Source organism: Passer domesticus, chromosome 2, assembly GCF_036417665.1.
Source record: "Passer domesticus isolate bPasDom1 chromosome 2, bPasDom1.hap1, whole genome shotgun sequence".
Taxonomy (NCBI): domain Eukaryota; kingdom Metazoa; phylum Chordata; class Aves; order Passeriformes; family Passeridae; genus Passer; species Passer domesticus.
The window spans coordinates 60,883,804-60,901,259 of NC_087475.1; the positions used below are offsets into that span (position 1 = coordinate 60,883,804).

At 37.4% G+C, this 17,456-nt stretch overlaps 1 protein-coding gene across 2 annotated transcripts in view; it reads right to left on the reverse strand.

Annotated features, from left to right (window-relative positions):
* VWA8 (von Willebrand factor A domain containing 8) overlaps positions 1–17,456 on the reverse strand; it is a 183,371-nt gene that overhangs the window by 155,927 nt on the left and 9,988 nt on the right. For both annotated transcript variants that reach the window (XM_064408684.1, XM_064408685.1), the window contains exons 2-4: positions 14,596–14,673; positions 4,317–4,447; positions 2,125–2,235 (exon numbers count right to left, since the gene is read on the reverse strand). In XM_064408684.1, coding sequence (XP_064264754.1) covers positions 2,125–2,235; positions 4,317–4,447; positions 14,596–14,673 — 320 coding nt within the window. The remainder of the gene's footprint in view (positions 1–2,124; positions 2,236–4,316; positions 4,448–14,595; positions 14,674–17,456) is intronic.

Sequence of the window (17,456 nt, forward strand, 5' to 3'; positions counted from 1 at the left end):
ATGAAGGGCAAGCATGAGATTCTACAGGAAAGGAAATGGTACAAAAATCTGAAAAGCAGAGTCTACTATCTTCAGTCCCTCACATGAATTCACCTTTTCTTTGTCTCAGCTATGCCAACTGAAGCAATCCAAGCTCTTTAGGGAATATTTTGCTAGGGCTTCCTACTAATCTCCGTTAATGGTTTGTAGTTTAAAGAAGAGTAGTGTCTGGCTTCTGTAATGCTCTGAATTAGGACAGTATCTGCAAACCTCCAAATCATTAAATTAACTCATTGAAATTCAGTCACCAGTGTAATCTGTAAAACTTTATAGCTCAATAATAGAATGGCATAATTAGAGCTATGATGGTTCTAAATATAACTATATACCATGTTTCATGCAGGATGAGAAAACCTCAGTTGGAACATCACTATCTAGGAGATTTATCTTTCATATTTCCAGTATTTTAAAAAGTATTCATCTAAATACCAAGTATTTATTTTCCTAAGTTCCATTCAAAGCTTAAACACACATTGGTTATAAATATGATGAGTAAAACATGAGCTCAGGAAAGATGCAACAGATTCTGACAGATTTTTAGTACTTTGGTATCTTGCTGGGCTGGGATCTGGCAAAAACCTTTCAACTGAAAATTTCTAACTGAGGAAGGTGGTCATCTCAGACCTTGATCTTAAGAAGCAAATCTGCAGTGAGCTGACTCAAAATAGAGTGAGAAAGCCTCACTTTCTACAAATCAAAGTCTGGGATCAAAGTCTACAGACAAGTACGGAAGTAACACACCATCTCATATCTCGGTGAGCTTCTTAAAGTCCTTGACATAGTGGCTCTTACAAATGTTAGTTAATTAATACAAATGTTAGTTAATTAATGCTATTAAACCATGGGTCAATTACCTTGACTATCCTGTACCAAGTGTGAGGATAAGGCTGCCCATAACAGCAGACAGGTGTGGGGCTGATATTAGACCATGAGTTAATCCCACAACCTACACAAATGCTCTTATCCTCTGGTAAATGAGAAGCCATTTACAGCCCTAAAACACAGTACAGTGCTTCAAATTATCTCCTATTGTGCAATCCTTGCATTTCCAGATAAGTATGAAATAACGTGAAGTCCTAGAAGTAACTGAAATAAAATATATTAATTTTTAGTTCTTCTTTCTGAGGATCTTCCACTGCTCAAAGTCATTATTGTGGTTTCAAGAAAATCTACTTAAAGGTTTCTTGAAAATTTGGAAGCTGAAAAAGAGATCATTGGGAATTTAAGAACAAAAAAGAAAAATTTTTCTTTAAAAGAGAGAACAAAGCTTTCTGGTTTTCTCTCACTAAACACTTTTATGATGGTGATACCATTAACCTCTATAGCATCACCAACTGAAAACTCTTTTAGATAACTTCTTTAAGTTCATACTACATCACAGGAACTCACCCATCCTATCCTATCCTATCCTTTTCTACCAGAAACCTAACTTCTGTAAAAAATTTATGTATCTATAAAAACAGACATTTCATATGAAGTGTGTATTTTACCTGCATAATCAGAAAGGAGACATTCCACTGATAACCTATGAAGAGAAATCTTACCTAACCCAAGTCACTCTGCAACTGTGCCAAATCAGCTACTGGTCTGGGGCAATATGGATGGCAAGAGTGTTTAATTCATTCTTTTATTCCAGGTCAACAGTGAGGTTTCAAATCAAAACCCCCAATTGTCTCCCTTTACTGTGCTTGGGTTTCACAACACAGAGCAGTCATAAAACACATGAACTAGATGTTTTCACAATTAAATTAGATCAGAATATTCATTTCAGGAATACACCTAATGTGCTGCAGATGTTGAGGAAGAGACATGGCAAGGGCAGCGCTTATCTAACTTGCACAGAATGCACCTTACTCTTACCAAGAATGGACTGTCTAAATCAACCCTGTAGTACGCTTAAGAGACAGAGTAGTCTTAGATTTGGGTAAAGATAACATTTATGACAATAATGACATCATTGTGCAAGAGACTTTCTACTTGGATTAGAAAAATGTCAATCCACATACTGATTTTTCATAATATAAACCATGACTTCCCTGAAACTACTTGTGAATAATGACTAGGTGGTGTGTGATTGCAACTTGCCTGGTCAAGATAAAAAGCACTGCCATCCCGGATCTCTCGTCGCTGTTTGAGGTCAGTTTCTGTGGTGTCCCTCGACAGTGCGATATATTCAACCTCCCGCTTTGTCAGCTCCTGAGGACAACAGCCTAAAGTTATTGCAAAAATAACACTATAACCTGAGTTATAGTGTTTAAGAATACAACTAATGGTATAATTGTACAAAAAGCTCTAGGCAGCAGCACAGTGATCTGAAATAACTCTGAACAAAATCTAATATCTCTTCTTTTTAAAATGTTAACAGTGTGTTCTGCCTCAAACAAAATGGTTTGAATTTCTGCTCAATAAACTTTTATTTTCCCCAGACCTATTCTAAAAGAGCTATATACTCTTTCCATTGAACATCTGAAACATCCTGTAAGTTAATCTTCTCGTTCCAGACTCTGGAAAAACAGCCAGCATCTACAAATCACAAATAAAAATCAGAAGTTTTCTGTAAAAGACTGAGATGTTCAACTCTCACAGTTCAGCAACTCTTATAGTGTGATGCAGCTGTGATTATGACCTGCATATGCTCTACCAGTACACTGATGAACTATGTTACTCTTATCCTCTCTTCCTTGGCTGTCATGAGATGCACTCTGCACCTGTAAAACTATAGGCTATTTTAAAAGGCTAACCCTTGGGTTTTTGTTTTTTCTTATTTTGATTCAATGTGAGATATACTTAGAATTTGCTATCTTAAAGGAATAAAACCAATTCCCCATGTATTTATAACAGCTATTTGTGCTACTTCCACATCTGGGTTATCATGCATCCTGCTTAGGAAACAGATTCATAATGAAATGCTCTTAGTCCTTATTCCTCAATTAAAGATGTCGTTGATTTAACAGGTTTTTCTTGACAGCTTTCAACTACAGCTGCATGAAAAAAATAAAGCAAAGATATAAAACCCAATTAAATTTTTTTTCTTTCCACTTTTGCAGTGCCTATTGGGTTACAAAGCCACCAATTCCTTTATGTTGCAGGTAGATATAGTTGCACTTTCTTTTAATTAAAGGGGGGAAAAAGAGTGTTTTTCAACAATTAGCCCTATGAAGTAATACACAGCTTTCAGCAACAGCAATTAGAAGTTTTCCAGGCTTATATATCTACATTAAAGGCACCACAGCATGTATCAGCTCACATGGAAAGACCAGCCTTGACATAATTTTTGGCTTAGCATTGAATCAGTAAGCTGCAGCCTTTCTAATAGATCTCAAGTGCATACAGTCTGTGGCATAAATAACAAGGCACATTCTATATCCTCTGCCTGGATAGCAAGCCCTTTTTAGGTTATTCCAAACTCTTATAATTTCTTTTAAGGAATACATCAAACTGTCAAGTAGCACATCTGGTTTGCTGAATTTAAAAAAAACCTTTCCTCTCTGTGACAAAGTTGAGACTCTTGTAGCTTCCTCCTCTATGCTTTACCTCAGGGAGGTAGCCTTTGAATTAGCATCTTTTGATTTTTAAAGGAATGCCTGATCTTTATGACAACTGTTTATACACATCCATTTGTGTCCCCTCTGCTCAACCAGATTTCAGATACAGCTCACAGCAAACCTAGTCCTACCCACATCACTTGCTGGGGCAGACATCCCCCTCCTCCTGATCATTTAAAGGCACTGACTTTTTAAACATGAAATTTTGTACATGGTGCTGCCATGGTTCATGCAGATGGCTGTAGGCAAGTCCTTCCCACATTCCAAGAGAGGATCATACACGCATCTACTCTTTCTAAACACTCAGAATAACTGTTCCCAAATGTTATTCAGAACACTTCTCTCCCAAATCCTTTCCTTCATTTCTTTTTTTATGTAATGAAGCGAAAACGATTTGTTGTCTGTAGCACAAGGCAGATATCTTAATCTTCTAACATACATAATGCCGAGAACAAACTGTTTCTCCATTTGTGATAGCATATGGTAACACAGTTTTCCAACTCTTTTTTTCCCCCTGGAGTTTAAGCAGAAAAACATGTATTAAAATGTCTGCACTTTCCATTTGTCTATAACAAAAACAGAGCTTCGAAAAGCACATTTATGAAAAAACTTATTTACTTCCTATGTAGTTTGCTGTAAGATTTTCTAGGACTACCTTTTACCATTTGTCTAGTGTAAGAATGGCTGACATTAACAACCATGTCTCCAACACATTTAAACCAACACACTCACCAGGTACTGCATGGCAATAGATCGCCGGAGAGGCCCAGGAGGCCCAATAAGAAAGACATCTTGGCCAAGAAGATCTTTCTGCATTATCCATCTTAAATGGTGGACTACAGACTGGGCCAGAGACTCTGTCACTTTGAAACACAGAGATAAGAACACATTATTAAATTATGAAGTGTTAGATACCTGGCCATTCAACACTTTCTTTGAGCTTATCTCCAAAATTAAAATACACAAAGCTGTACTGCCCTGATCTGGACAGATGAAAAGCAGAAAATTCCACACAGAGTTTATATTAGACCATTTAACTTACATATAAAAGTTTATACATCTATCTTACCCATTTCTTTTTTCTCTGCAGAACTTCAGCCTTCAAAAAAACAACAACCAACATAAACCAGAAAAACAGATTGTGGATTTGTATTTCACATTAAACTGATCAACATAAAAACTGGTTTTTATTACTCAATGTTGAGTGGACTCCCCAGCATCAGCTAATATAATATAAATATGTTATGCAATACCATAACATATTTACAAAATATAATTTGTAAAATATTTATCCAGCCTATATCCCAATGCTTCTGTAAATTGTGAAGCTCAAACAAACCCCAAAAAACACTGACTGCACCACACTAAGATTAGTGTTGAGGAAGAAACTTAATTGGCTACTTGTTTAACTGCATTCTTGTTTATATTTTGACACAATAAACCACAGAATTAAATTATCAAGGAAACCCAAACTTTGTCCTATCACTACATTTATATCATACAGCTTCCAAAATAACAATTAAAAAAACCCCAACAATTCAAAGCAGATTTATTTACTTCTATTAAGAAATATCATATGCATTGATTTAAAAAGCAATACCCTGATGATAATTAAACTAAAACTTTTACCACATGCATACAAATGTTGGCAGCACTGGAAAGCATCATGCAGAAACAGCACACTGAAGGAGCCATACATCACACTCACAGCCATACATCGTCCTATCCCCAGAAAAGTCCTTCACATAGTCCCCCAGCAAAGCCTGGCTACTTCTCAGCCACGAGCAAAAGGCACTAGTGCAGGAGGAGAAGTGGAACATAAGCAAGTCAGGAGGGGGGTTTATGTATGCATGGGTGTGTATGGCTGCTTTCAGACCAGTCTGACAAGACCAGTGATGAGGTTTGAAGCTGGAGGCTCAAGAGCAGTGACTGGGATGCTGAAGTGCAGTAAGAAACAAGCAAGAGGCTATGAAATCTCCAAACTAATACTTGGTTATTCATCTTTTTTCAGTGCCATTACTGGGTACAATTAGAAGGCAACATTTACAAAAACAAGACCTGGTGTTACATCTGATACAGGGGAATCAGTATGTGCAGGGCAGAGTTAAGGACAGGAGGCAATAGTGCCATTCAGTTCTGAAGGAGTTCAGTTCACTGCTGAATCTTTGCAAACTGCAATTAAAATCCATTTTTGTAAGACCATAGAAACAGCATTAAATGACTGTGTAAGAATCAAGGAAGATTTTTTTTTTTAAGCATAAGGGAGATGAAGGAAAATTTTAACAAAAACTAACTGAAGGTTTTAGTCTTTGGTCTGGCACTCAGGGAATCCATTTGAAATCATCTACTTCCAGAGAAATTTACAATATCCTTACTACCAGTGCGAACAGAAATAGCGTACACATGCAGGTGAGCAATCTATGCATTAGGATTATCAGATTAATTGTAAACAAACCTTTCAGGTTTGCCTTATTTTCTAGTTTTGTTTTCTGAACAACTGCCATTAGTCCAGAATTAGCTTTCATATACAGTGTGGTGAGATCACATGAATGTAAAATATTTTCTTCTTCCTTGAAGAAGTACTGTATTCCAAAAGCAATGCACATTGTACCACACACAGCTGGGCAAGTGCAAATCAATTCCTCACAGGGAATAACATGTTCTCTTCTACAAGATTTTCAAGGAAATTAGGGAAGTCTCTACTAGATATATTCTTTGGGAAATAAAGGGTAATACATCACACCAGAGTAACTGCTGTGTCCAAACTTTGCTACTGGACAGGTATGGAAATTTGAAAAGCAACATACAAAGAAAATGTATTATCTTAAAGGTATTATTAATATTTTAGGACAGATCTCACATTCATTATTACTTCTACCTGGATGAAGGCAATGCGCCTCGAGTGTATTTCTACAATAACTCTTCTCAAAAGAAGAAAAATACTTTGCTTGCAGTGGAAAATAAGTTTGGAACTCTTTCATATCAAAATTTATGCATTAGAAGCACAGCAAAACCAACTTTGACACAGCCTGACTGCAAATGCCTCTGGCATAATTCTCATTAATATGTGTAGCTATCTTTTTCATTTTTAGGATGGTCTCAAGAAAAACTGTGCTCACACTTCAAAACAGTACCATAAATAGCAACAGGACTTTAGAATGATCAGCAGCATCTGCAAGAAAAACTATCATGTAAAAGAGAATACAAGTGTACAGCATTCAAAAAAATGTAAAATCCTAGAATGTGATCCCCATGAAAAACTTTAAGAAATTTAAGGGCACTTGTATTATTACCATCATGGTGCTTAAACAGTGCAAATATACTCTGTAATAGCAATAAAAAAATGCAACTTACTGCCTGAGAATATCCTGCTTTTTTTGAGAAAAGGTCACAAAAGATAATTCCTTATTGATACGCTTTGTAGAAAAAGGCTTCCTTGCTTCCCCATTCACATCATTCTCCTCACAAACACATTACAGCTAGATCAATTATACTACATGTTTTCAATCACAAAGTAGCACATTGACATCTGCAAACTCACTCAAAGAAAGCCTGTTACAAATGATGCCAACAATTCCAAGCTAGCATTCCCTACGGTGAACTGTCAAGAGAGCAGCTTCCACTTGTCAGTTCCTTCAGTTCTAACGTGTAATATCTGTACATTGTTCAGATACTAAACCTACTTCACTTTCTCAGTTGTCTTTTTAAAATTAGAAGAATGTAACATTTTCTTGTACATGCAGTCTGTGCTACAGTTTCCAAAGCACAGTTTGCTTTCCAAAAGCAATCTCAGATGCACATACACAGTATCTTGTATATAATTTACATAATTTTGGACTACTTATTCTGTGTTCTCTGCATTGCAAGGCTTTTAGGTTTTCTCTAATATGACTTGAAAAAAAATCCTCTCTATTCAAGCTGCATATCAACTTTACCACAAGTACCATATAATAAATTTCTAAGACATTTTTAGAAAACAAGGCAAATTCACTGAGGAAAGCATCAGCAAGTATATGACAACAATTTCTATTAATTACCTGATGAGTCAGATAGCATCTAATGCAAATGGGGATTGAACAATCTATTTAGTGGCACTCTACTGATTTGCAGCAGTTAAATAGTAGACCCTATATTCTTAATCTGCAGGATGGTGCACAGCAAGCCTCTGCAGTGTGTTCTCTAAGACACCATCTGGCACATGCAGGAGAGTAGCTGGTGCTACACTTTGCTATTCCTGTGTACCAAGGACAGACAGCAAAAGAAATTGCATTCTATTGATTTGTAATAAGTGATAAGCAGAACAGCACCTAGCAGAATTCACACACATTCTGTAAAGTGAGGAGCTGAAGCTGAACAGAGAAATCCCCAAAAAAAGAAAAGTAGAAAATGTTTTAGATAGATTTTGAAGCAAACGCAGCAGCTGCTCTTGTTTGATCCACAAATCAGCTTTTGATAAAGCCAAGACTGAAATGGCTATGCTAGCCTCAGAAATACTGCATTTCAGTCATACTTGAATTCTTGGCACACTCACTGAAGCGGTAAGATTCGTTGGAGATACCAGACATTATCTGCTGGCAATTCCTTGTGTCCCACCTACAGAAGAAATCCTGTAAATGAAGGACATGTAATTCTTCCCACTGTTCAGACAGTTAGGTAAATTGATTCCCAAGAACAGCTATTCCAGATGTGGTACAAAATACAGCAGAACTCCTGTCCCTGTATGATTCTGGTAGATCATATAATAACCAATGGGCACACAACAACCAGCAGAATAAAAAAGATCTCTGCATACCCTGAACTTTCACTACAAGCCATGCTCCAAGTCTGAAAATGGCTCCTTATTCAGGAGAGCTAAAAATTGATGACAGGAACAAGATGTCCCTCCCATCTGAATACCTCCCATCTGGTCCTGTAGCTGTCCATGGCTGTCTGCAGTTCATCTAACACAGGCAGCAGAAGCTGTAAAATACAGCTAAGGGAGAAGGGTCAAGGAAGGAGGTCTTGGTCTAAAAACATAAATACATTTCAAAAATGTATTTTATTTTACTTTTTAAATGAGCTCACTGAGACTTACTTCACAGCTTGTTCAGGCTGGGAGACAATGAGGAAAGAGAATGAGTTGGCTAGGACAGGGGGCAGGAGGCAGCATGGCCAAGGTGGAGAGGGAGGCACTGCTATGTGGTCTGCTTTCGGCTGCTGCCATTCAGCAAATAAAACATTGCTGCTCTTCCCATTTTATGCTGATGCACGGAACTCAAAAAGTTTTCAGTCTCATGATGTGGTTACATCACAGACAGTTTTCACTGGAATACTATTTTTCCTCATAAATTTTTCATGGGAACACTCTTCATTCCAAAAATTTTTGGTCTTGCGGTGCTAAGGAAACAAATTGCAAGTTTTTGCAGGGGCTTAGAAAGGGGGAAGTTACCTCTTGGATGAGACTGTAAACTCATTTATCAATTCCTCTGAGTTGATTACTTCACAGGAAGGTGTTAGTTCTACACAGATAAATAATATTCTCCATGTGAGTAGTAATTAAAAGATAATATAAAGGAAACATATAAAACCAAATAGCTTTCTGGAAGAAACCCTGAATAGGATTCTGAAGACTAAGTTTCTCCCTGTGACATAAACATGGAATAAGTGAAACTATTCCTAGCTGGATGTACTACTCAGAAGAATACTCAGAGCAGCTCAGACTCTAACTGGAGGGACAGAGTGCATCTGCTTCTGAGCACAACAGCTCAGGCCAGCAGCAAAAAGTATTAGAGAATCTAGGATAAAAAACAAGAAAAATTATCATAAGATATTTGAATTTAGTCTAGAAAAGAAATAACTGTTTTCCAATATGCAAGACAGAACCATTATGAAGAAGTTTCTCTTCACCAAGGCTATGCTAAATAGAATAAACCCCTGGCAACTAAAAGTGTGCCCAAAAAAATTTAAATGAAGTATTCCAACAAGCTTTTGTCACAAAAGAATCTTTACTGGAGCAAAGTGTGCACAGAAGTTCTGAAATTGACATCATTAGCACATTTTAAGAACAAGGAGGACAAACCTCTCTCAGGAGTGGTTTGGATTCAGCTGACCTTGCTTTGAAGCACAAGGAACAGTGCAGACAACTCCCTGAGCTCCATCTAGACCTTCTCTGTAGGTTTCCATGTCCCCGTGTATGCCTGTGCCTCATTCTCAGTACAGACAAAATAGGAATAATAATGTAAAATGTCCAGAGCTCTACTGACAAAAAGCCCACTATTTCAGCTTCTGGGTGGGGTGGTAACACCCAAACAGCAGAAGAGTTGGAAGCCTACATGAAACCTCAAACTGTTGAAATAATCATCATTTCTGACAGCAGACACCTTCCCTGAGGCTAGGAATGAAGAAATCTAAAGAATGAAGTGTTTGTTAGCATGAAATTACAGTCATCCTGCAATACAACCTGTCTATAGAAAGTGTTGCACTCAGATGTAAAGTTAACACAAAAAAGAACAAGCACACATTCCAGTGAAAATCTGAGCCTAATTCAAGCAAAAACTGAACATACACCAGTCCCAGCTTCAATATGTGGCACATATGATCACATGAGGACAGAGATTATTACATGCACAAACATTCTGTTTGAATTCCTCACAATAATTACTGTTTCCTATATTTCAATTAACAAAATTCAAAACTTAGTCCCTTGTATACACACATATCACTTCTGATCACACATTGGGGGGGTGCTTAGATTGAGGACATCTGACAAAAATGACACTGAAATTAATCTTCCTTAATTCAATAGTCTCTTGAATGCACTTGGACCTTCACAGAGCAGCAAAGCCCTGTTGCAGAAGAATATCCCTTTTCCTGTTCTAATGAGGATTTGCCATCACTGAACAAAATGTCCTGGAAGAGCTTTGTTGGGAATCGTTTTGTCAAGATTAATAAATAGCTAAAATGTCAAGTACATTGTCATTTTCATAACATCTCCAGAAACCATTAAGGAAAGCAGTACACTGCCATGAACCAACCCTCTAAAAAGAAGAGTGCACTCTTACAATTCAATTTTAGGTCTAAACTATCACAGAAAGTCATACAAAGTTTCTCCAAAGTATAATTAAAGAAATAATCATGCTTTCAGACATGGTAAGACTTTTAAAATGTAGGGCTTATTTTTACCAATAAAAGAACAAGAAGTGCAAAAATAAGTGCCCTCTTTCTAGAATGTGTCAGACACCGTTATGACAGAAATCCCATTAATAAAATTCCCCTGTGCATGACTCATTTTTACTTGTCACTTACAAAAAGAACTCAGATTTTATGTACCTTTAATTATCGTCTTCCAAGAAAAAGCCATTTGCCAACAACAGCAAAACAAATTAATATTTCACATTAACACACAAAATAGAGCATTTCATAGAGAACTTGCTAGGCACCTAGCAAAAAACCTGAAAAGCAAAGACACAGAAACACATAGGACGAGCAGCAGTACCAACCCTATCCATTTCTGCAAAATGTAGCAAGGTGCAATAAAGAAGCTAAAAATCAGTCTAATTTGGTGTCACAAAGGGAGAATATTTCGGTAACAATTATGTGACAAAATGAGAAACGTAAAGTTTTGTAGGTACTTAATACATTTACATTCTTTACTGCATTATGATTTCTTCAGATTTTTAAGGTTATTTTTGAGCCTAGAAAACAATGCTGAGTTTAGCATATGTTATAATATACCTAAAATTTGCTGCAAATTATAGATATGCACTTTCAACATCACCACATTTTAACAAGGCTTTTATCTGGCAGAAGAACAAAAGCAGAAACATTGTACTTCACACAAACTATAAGCTAGAAAACAATATCATATGCAAAACTAGTAAATAAACTGCAATTACTCCAATTCCTTCCTGCTAGTTCTTACTCCACTACAAACGTTACAATGGCAGAGACTGTCTCAGGGATGTTTCCCACTTAAGCAAATGATCGAATTATTCCTAGTCTTAGTTTAAAAGAAATCAGGTAAGTACATTCTTAATTTAATATTAACTATTAAAATAAATTTTCAAAATACGTGATGTTTTAGTTTATAAATTAGTATAAACATGCAATTACTTCCATTTGGTTTACACCAAAACAACTTGTATCTACAGCAGTCATTCATACAGCAAAAAGAGAAATACTCTTAAAAGAAGAAAAGAATCTGTTGAGTAATGCACAAACACTCTCTAAATATCTCACATCATCAATCAACATGAAGTCAACACAATGTACTTAACTCCACTACAAGAATATATCTTTGTTCTCCATAGTAAGATAACCAAAGAACTTAAACACTAAGGGTTAAAAAAAATCCTAAGTTTAAATATACAAAGAAACCGCACTCAACTATTTGAAATAAATTTTCTGCTATAAAATACTTTAGTATTCTATCTTACCTGATTTTAACTCATTTGATACTTAGGTTTACAAGCAAAATTTTGTACCTAAAGTAAGCCTACTTACAGTACGTTACTATTGATGAACAACAGTATCCCAAGCATGACATAGGCTCCTTTCAGCCATGATTATTAAAAAAAAATCTTCAAAAGAGAGAAACTACTAAATAATATATTTGTTCTAATAAGTGTTACTATTACTTGGTATCAGACTTATGTTAGTAACAAAAACATTATTATGTGGTATCAGATTTTAGCTAAGATCTCATTATTCTGTACAGTCTGATGCTTAATAACTTTTTCACTATCAGTTTTCAACCACTTTTTCTTATAGTCATTAAATAGAAAAACCTCTCCTTTGATTCTTCCAAATGCTTTCCAAATTCTCTTACCTTCTCAGTCCAAAGAACTGAAAGACATGCTGTTAGAGTAACTTAGAGCTAACATTTAACTTGCTGAAAAGTGCAGGTTGAACAAAATATGTAACAGTGAAAAAGCATTGTTAAATTGTTAAACGTGGTAAAACATTGTTATAATTATTGCTTTTGGTACAGCATAAAAAATAAGAAAGCAAATCAATCTACCAAAATTACAAATAAGTGAAATGGATTAACATAGACAACTGACATCTTTGATGATCAAAATGAGAGAAAAGGCATACAAAATAAACGTGAAAAGCAAAAATCTATTATTTAAGAAGTTGTAAAAGTAATAATACTGTGCAAGATTTCTCAACTGTTTGGCAGCATTCCCAGGGAACTCAGGAAGAATGGGACATGTCATTACAGTCTAAAACAGAAACCCCTTCCTCATAGGCTACCCTGTAACAAGGGCTGGCACAGGTCACTGGAAATTTTTGGTACCTTAGATCACCTGGTAGCAAAGTGACAGTGTGATGCCTACTGAGTTATGAGACTTCATCAGCCCACAGTCCAGATGTGGATCAGTGATCTAGCCCACCAGACTACTGGCAGATTTCACACCAGTTATTTAACTGGTTATTTAGTCAAAGCAAACAAAATCTTCCCCTTAATACTGCCCCCTCAACAACTTGATCTAGCTGAAGATGTCCCTGCTCTTTGCAGGGGGGGTTGGACTAAATGACCTTTAAATGTTCCCCTCCAACCAAAACTGTTTTATGTTTCTGTATTTCTGTATTTCTGCTACACCTTTCCAAGGGAAAATGTTTCAGACAAAATGTTGTGTGACAAAATAGAGGTAAGAAACAACTATCTAAACATGTCAATATTAACAGTCTATCCCAGTTACTACAAAATCAGGAATCACAGAAACACAGGGAAGTTGAGGTTGGAAGGGACCTCTTGATGTCAGCTTGTCCAACCATCCTGCTCAAGCAGGACCACCTAAACCCTGTCTGATGAACTGCAGCACTATTACCTAACAAAACAATATAAACTTTTTATATTGCCAGCTGTGCAGTGGCAAGTCTATTGTTGATATTATCAATGCAAACCTTCTGAAAAGTAAACAAAACAAAACAAACAGAAAGACCAGTGCCCCAGGATTTTTCTTGATTCAAAATGCCATGGAATGAATTTAGACACGATGCTGGAAAGCAAATTCACTTGAAGTCAGTGATTACACCCACTTCCCACCTGTAGAACAGTGCAATGACATCATTAGGAGTTCTCAGTGCTTGTCTCTGCGTAAACAGTCCTATAAGACTTGCATACCCTTTTAGAATGCCACACGTGCTTGGTTTCAGTCTGCAAATTTATCTGAGTGGAAAAATCAGTTTTTAGTGGTTGTTTCTTAACTTGCATTCTGGATATCAAGCAGCCCAAATTTGAAAGTACTGAAAAAATGGCAACTGATCATTTTGGATCTTCAGGAAATGTCTGGCCTGTGTACTGAAAAAGCCACAATGCAAACATGATTCACTTGCGATCCATGGTGCAAAAGGAAAAGCTCAAGAAACATGTATTCTCCATGAACAGTCAGGAAATAAGGATGTCTGCAAACCAGTGATGTCTGTAACAGGGTATCAAAAGACAATCAATTTTAGGTACATGTGTGCATGTTCTTAATGTGCATAGTCATCTGCGTATTTTCCATTTGACAGTATTTTTCATTACTACACAACTGACTTCTCATTGACTTGATGTATCACAAAGACCTGTATGTTTGCTGACAACCATTATGTGATAATCTGGGAATACTAAATATCACAGTAAAAAACCATCATACATCTGCAAACTGCTAGGATGTACAATCATATCGCAATTGAATGGTAATTCTAAACAGCCACAGTTTAATGACCAAACAACTTGAGATTATTTTTAGAATTAATCCCTGGATAAGAACCTTTTTGAACAAAATAATTAAACATATATAAATGATTCTCTTACTGTCCTGTTGACCAATGGGATAAGTTATATTCAAAGTTAAGATTCCTATACAACCAGCTGAACCAGAGATAAAGTAAAGACTAAGCAAAGAGAGCCTTCCCCCAAATTGCATGCTTCTTCAAAATATATTTCTTAGATCATTTCAGTAAAGTCAGGGAGGTGACTGAATGAGTAGAAATTTTTCTAATAAAGCCTTGAAACTCCTTCAAAAGGAAAGCAGATCCTTACTGTAGTTCTGTGGAACAAGTTCTGGGTTCTTCGGTGTTTTGAGTTTGAAAGACACATCTCCAATAGTGACAGTATCACCTAAAATAAAGAAAATAAGTCTTTTAGTTCTTACATACTTTGACACTTTTAAATATTTAATGCACTTAAAATTTAAATTATAAGCCTGCTGTGGTGAGGCTGACTATGTGTTCACAAAGCAGCCTCTAATGTGTTTGTGTTTACTAACTGGGCTCTGCTGCTTTTCAGTACATCAGGTACCTGGACAATCTATATTTAATTAATATTACCTTTTCCTGTTTTTATTTTATTGCTTTATTTACTTTACTGCTGGTCTTAGAACCTTAAGCTGTTGGGAGCTATGGAAATCAAGCCCAATAGAGAACACAATTCCAGCTACCATTGTTGACTTACTGAAATTAAAACTTTAGCATGTTTGCCTGTAGAGCTATCAGTGACAAACACTTGTAAGGATGATGATTTTCCCGAGTTTCCAAGCAGTCTGGAACAGTATCTGTTGGAGGTACAAAGTGACATATTCATGCCAGTGGGCCCTTCCAGTACTCCCTGACTACATGGCTGCAGAACCTGGCACCTTTCTGAAGTTTGAGTGGTCTCCAGCACTTCCTGCTCTGGGTTTCAAAAAACCTAAAGCATCTGGCCATTTTACTTAATGGTTCTTCACCAGGACCTGCCTGCCTTATCTATCTTTCTGCAGCCACAGGCTTGAATTAAATGGCAGGACATGCCCTGTGCCCTTTCTCATAGAAATCAAAAGTGAAATCTAGTTTGAAGTACAGAAATGGGCAAGCACCGACACAGCAGCAGTCACACTGAAAAACAGCACAATGCCCAAAACCCAGAAAAATGAGGTTTGGACTAGTAAGAACACCAAAGTTTATTTTCTTTCAACAGTTTGGGTCCCACAAATGAGTTCACAAGTTTTAAGACCATGAAACAGATGACTCTAGCAAAATGGCATTTTTCCCATTACTGCTGCTAAAGACAACACCACCTCCACTGCACTGTAGTGCCTGTGTGAGGATGGAGAGGATTGCTGGAGTAAGACTGCTGCACAGGGGTACAGTCTTGCCACAACACTGATTACACCTCCTTTCCATGAACTGAGGCCAAGTTCTGGAACTGTCTCATGTGTTTACACTTTTCTTAGAAGTGAGATGCAGAAAGTACAGAGCCAACAAACAAGATCAAACAGGGATCCAATCCTCTTGTAGACCTAACCCTTATCCTCTTCCATCCAAGAGGACCCAATCTAAAGTTGCCTATCTCCAGCACCATGAAAGAAGCCGGTTTGGAAGACCAGTGCTGGAACCAGAAAGAGAGATGCTGGATAAGCAGCTTGCCCAAATTAAAAGAGGCAACTAAAACTCCTCCCATACATGCAGTAGCTCTCCTTTCAGTCAGCCATGACTCTAGTTCTACACTCAAATGCAGTACCCTTCCAGCATACCCAGATGTTACTACTCATCTCACAGGACTGAGAATTCCCGGGTTCTGAAATGGCTCACACAATTAATGGAAAATGACTAGGTTTATAACAGCCAGAGTAGAATCACCTACAGTAACAAACAGGAAGCAGTGAAGAAAGGCTTATAGCTGATTTCCTGTTAAATTGAAGGGCTTGACTAGAATTCAGAGACTGGGATTCACAGCCTCACATACGTGCCTGCACATGGGTCTTTACATTGCTTCTGGAGTATAAATAGTCAGCCCTCCATTCTTCCCTAAAATATTGGCAAAGGTAGTAGGCTGGTGATTGTTCCCACATTTTATGCAATACTGTATAAATATGTATTATACAACAATATAGTTGGAGCAATACAGTGCTCCAATAGCTTGCCAGAAAGTGGCACACAGTACTGCCATATAAAAGGCAGACAAGGATTCATCCCTGGTTCTCAGGGCAAGCAACACCAAGCAGTTCCCACTCACCATGCTGGAACTAAGCACCGTTCTTTGATTGTGCAAGAGCCCAGAAGTGGAATGGTTCCAAACTGAGCTGGGCTAAGCTAACAATTAGGCAGCTGTCTAGTGCTTTAGCTCTTTTTCTGGCCCTTGCTGAATTTTTGTTTCAAATGCACCAAAGAGTACTGTGCCCTCTCCAGCCTGAAGCATTCAAATACAGTCCAAAAGAAAGTCCTGCAATAGTTTAGAGCCCCAGTCCTGACTCTGGGAACTCTTACATAAATGAAACTCACTGAACAATAGACACAAGAACTGCAGGGACTAAAATCTAGTCTTTGGTTATCCCAGTGTTTTGCCCATTTCTTTGAGTTTTAAAGTAAGAAAAACTTACTGACTAAGCATCATCTCCCTTTCCCTTTCTTCTACTGCAGTTCCAAGCTCACCATTTCTCACTGGGAACAGTTAATAGGGATGATGGTAGGACACCAACATTTTTGGCACCACACCTTTTTAATCTGGGCTACTCATGGTGTGGGATGAAGGGAAGCCATATGAAGAGTGGCTGAGGTCACATGGCTTGTTCAGCCTGGAGACTGAGAGCAGACCTCACTGCGGTTTGCAGCTTCCTCATGAGGGAAAGGACAGGGGCAAGAACTGATCTCTTCTCTCTGGTGACCAGGGAGGCATGAAGCTGTGTTGGGAGATTTAGGAAAAGACTCTTCAACTGATAGTATGATTGGGCAGTGGAACAGGCTCCCCAGAGAAGTGGTCACAACCTGACAGAACTCAGGAAGTGTCTGGATAATGCTTTCAAGCACATGGTGGGATTCTTGGGGCAAATTCCTGTGCAGGGCAAGGAGCTGATGATCATTGTGGGTTCCTTCCAGTTCAGTATATTATAATCACCTATGGTTCTATGAAAATACCTCCATGTTGAT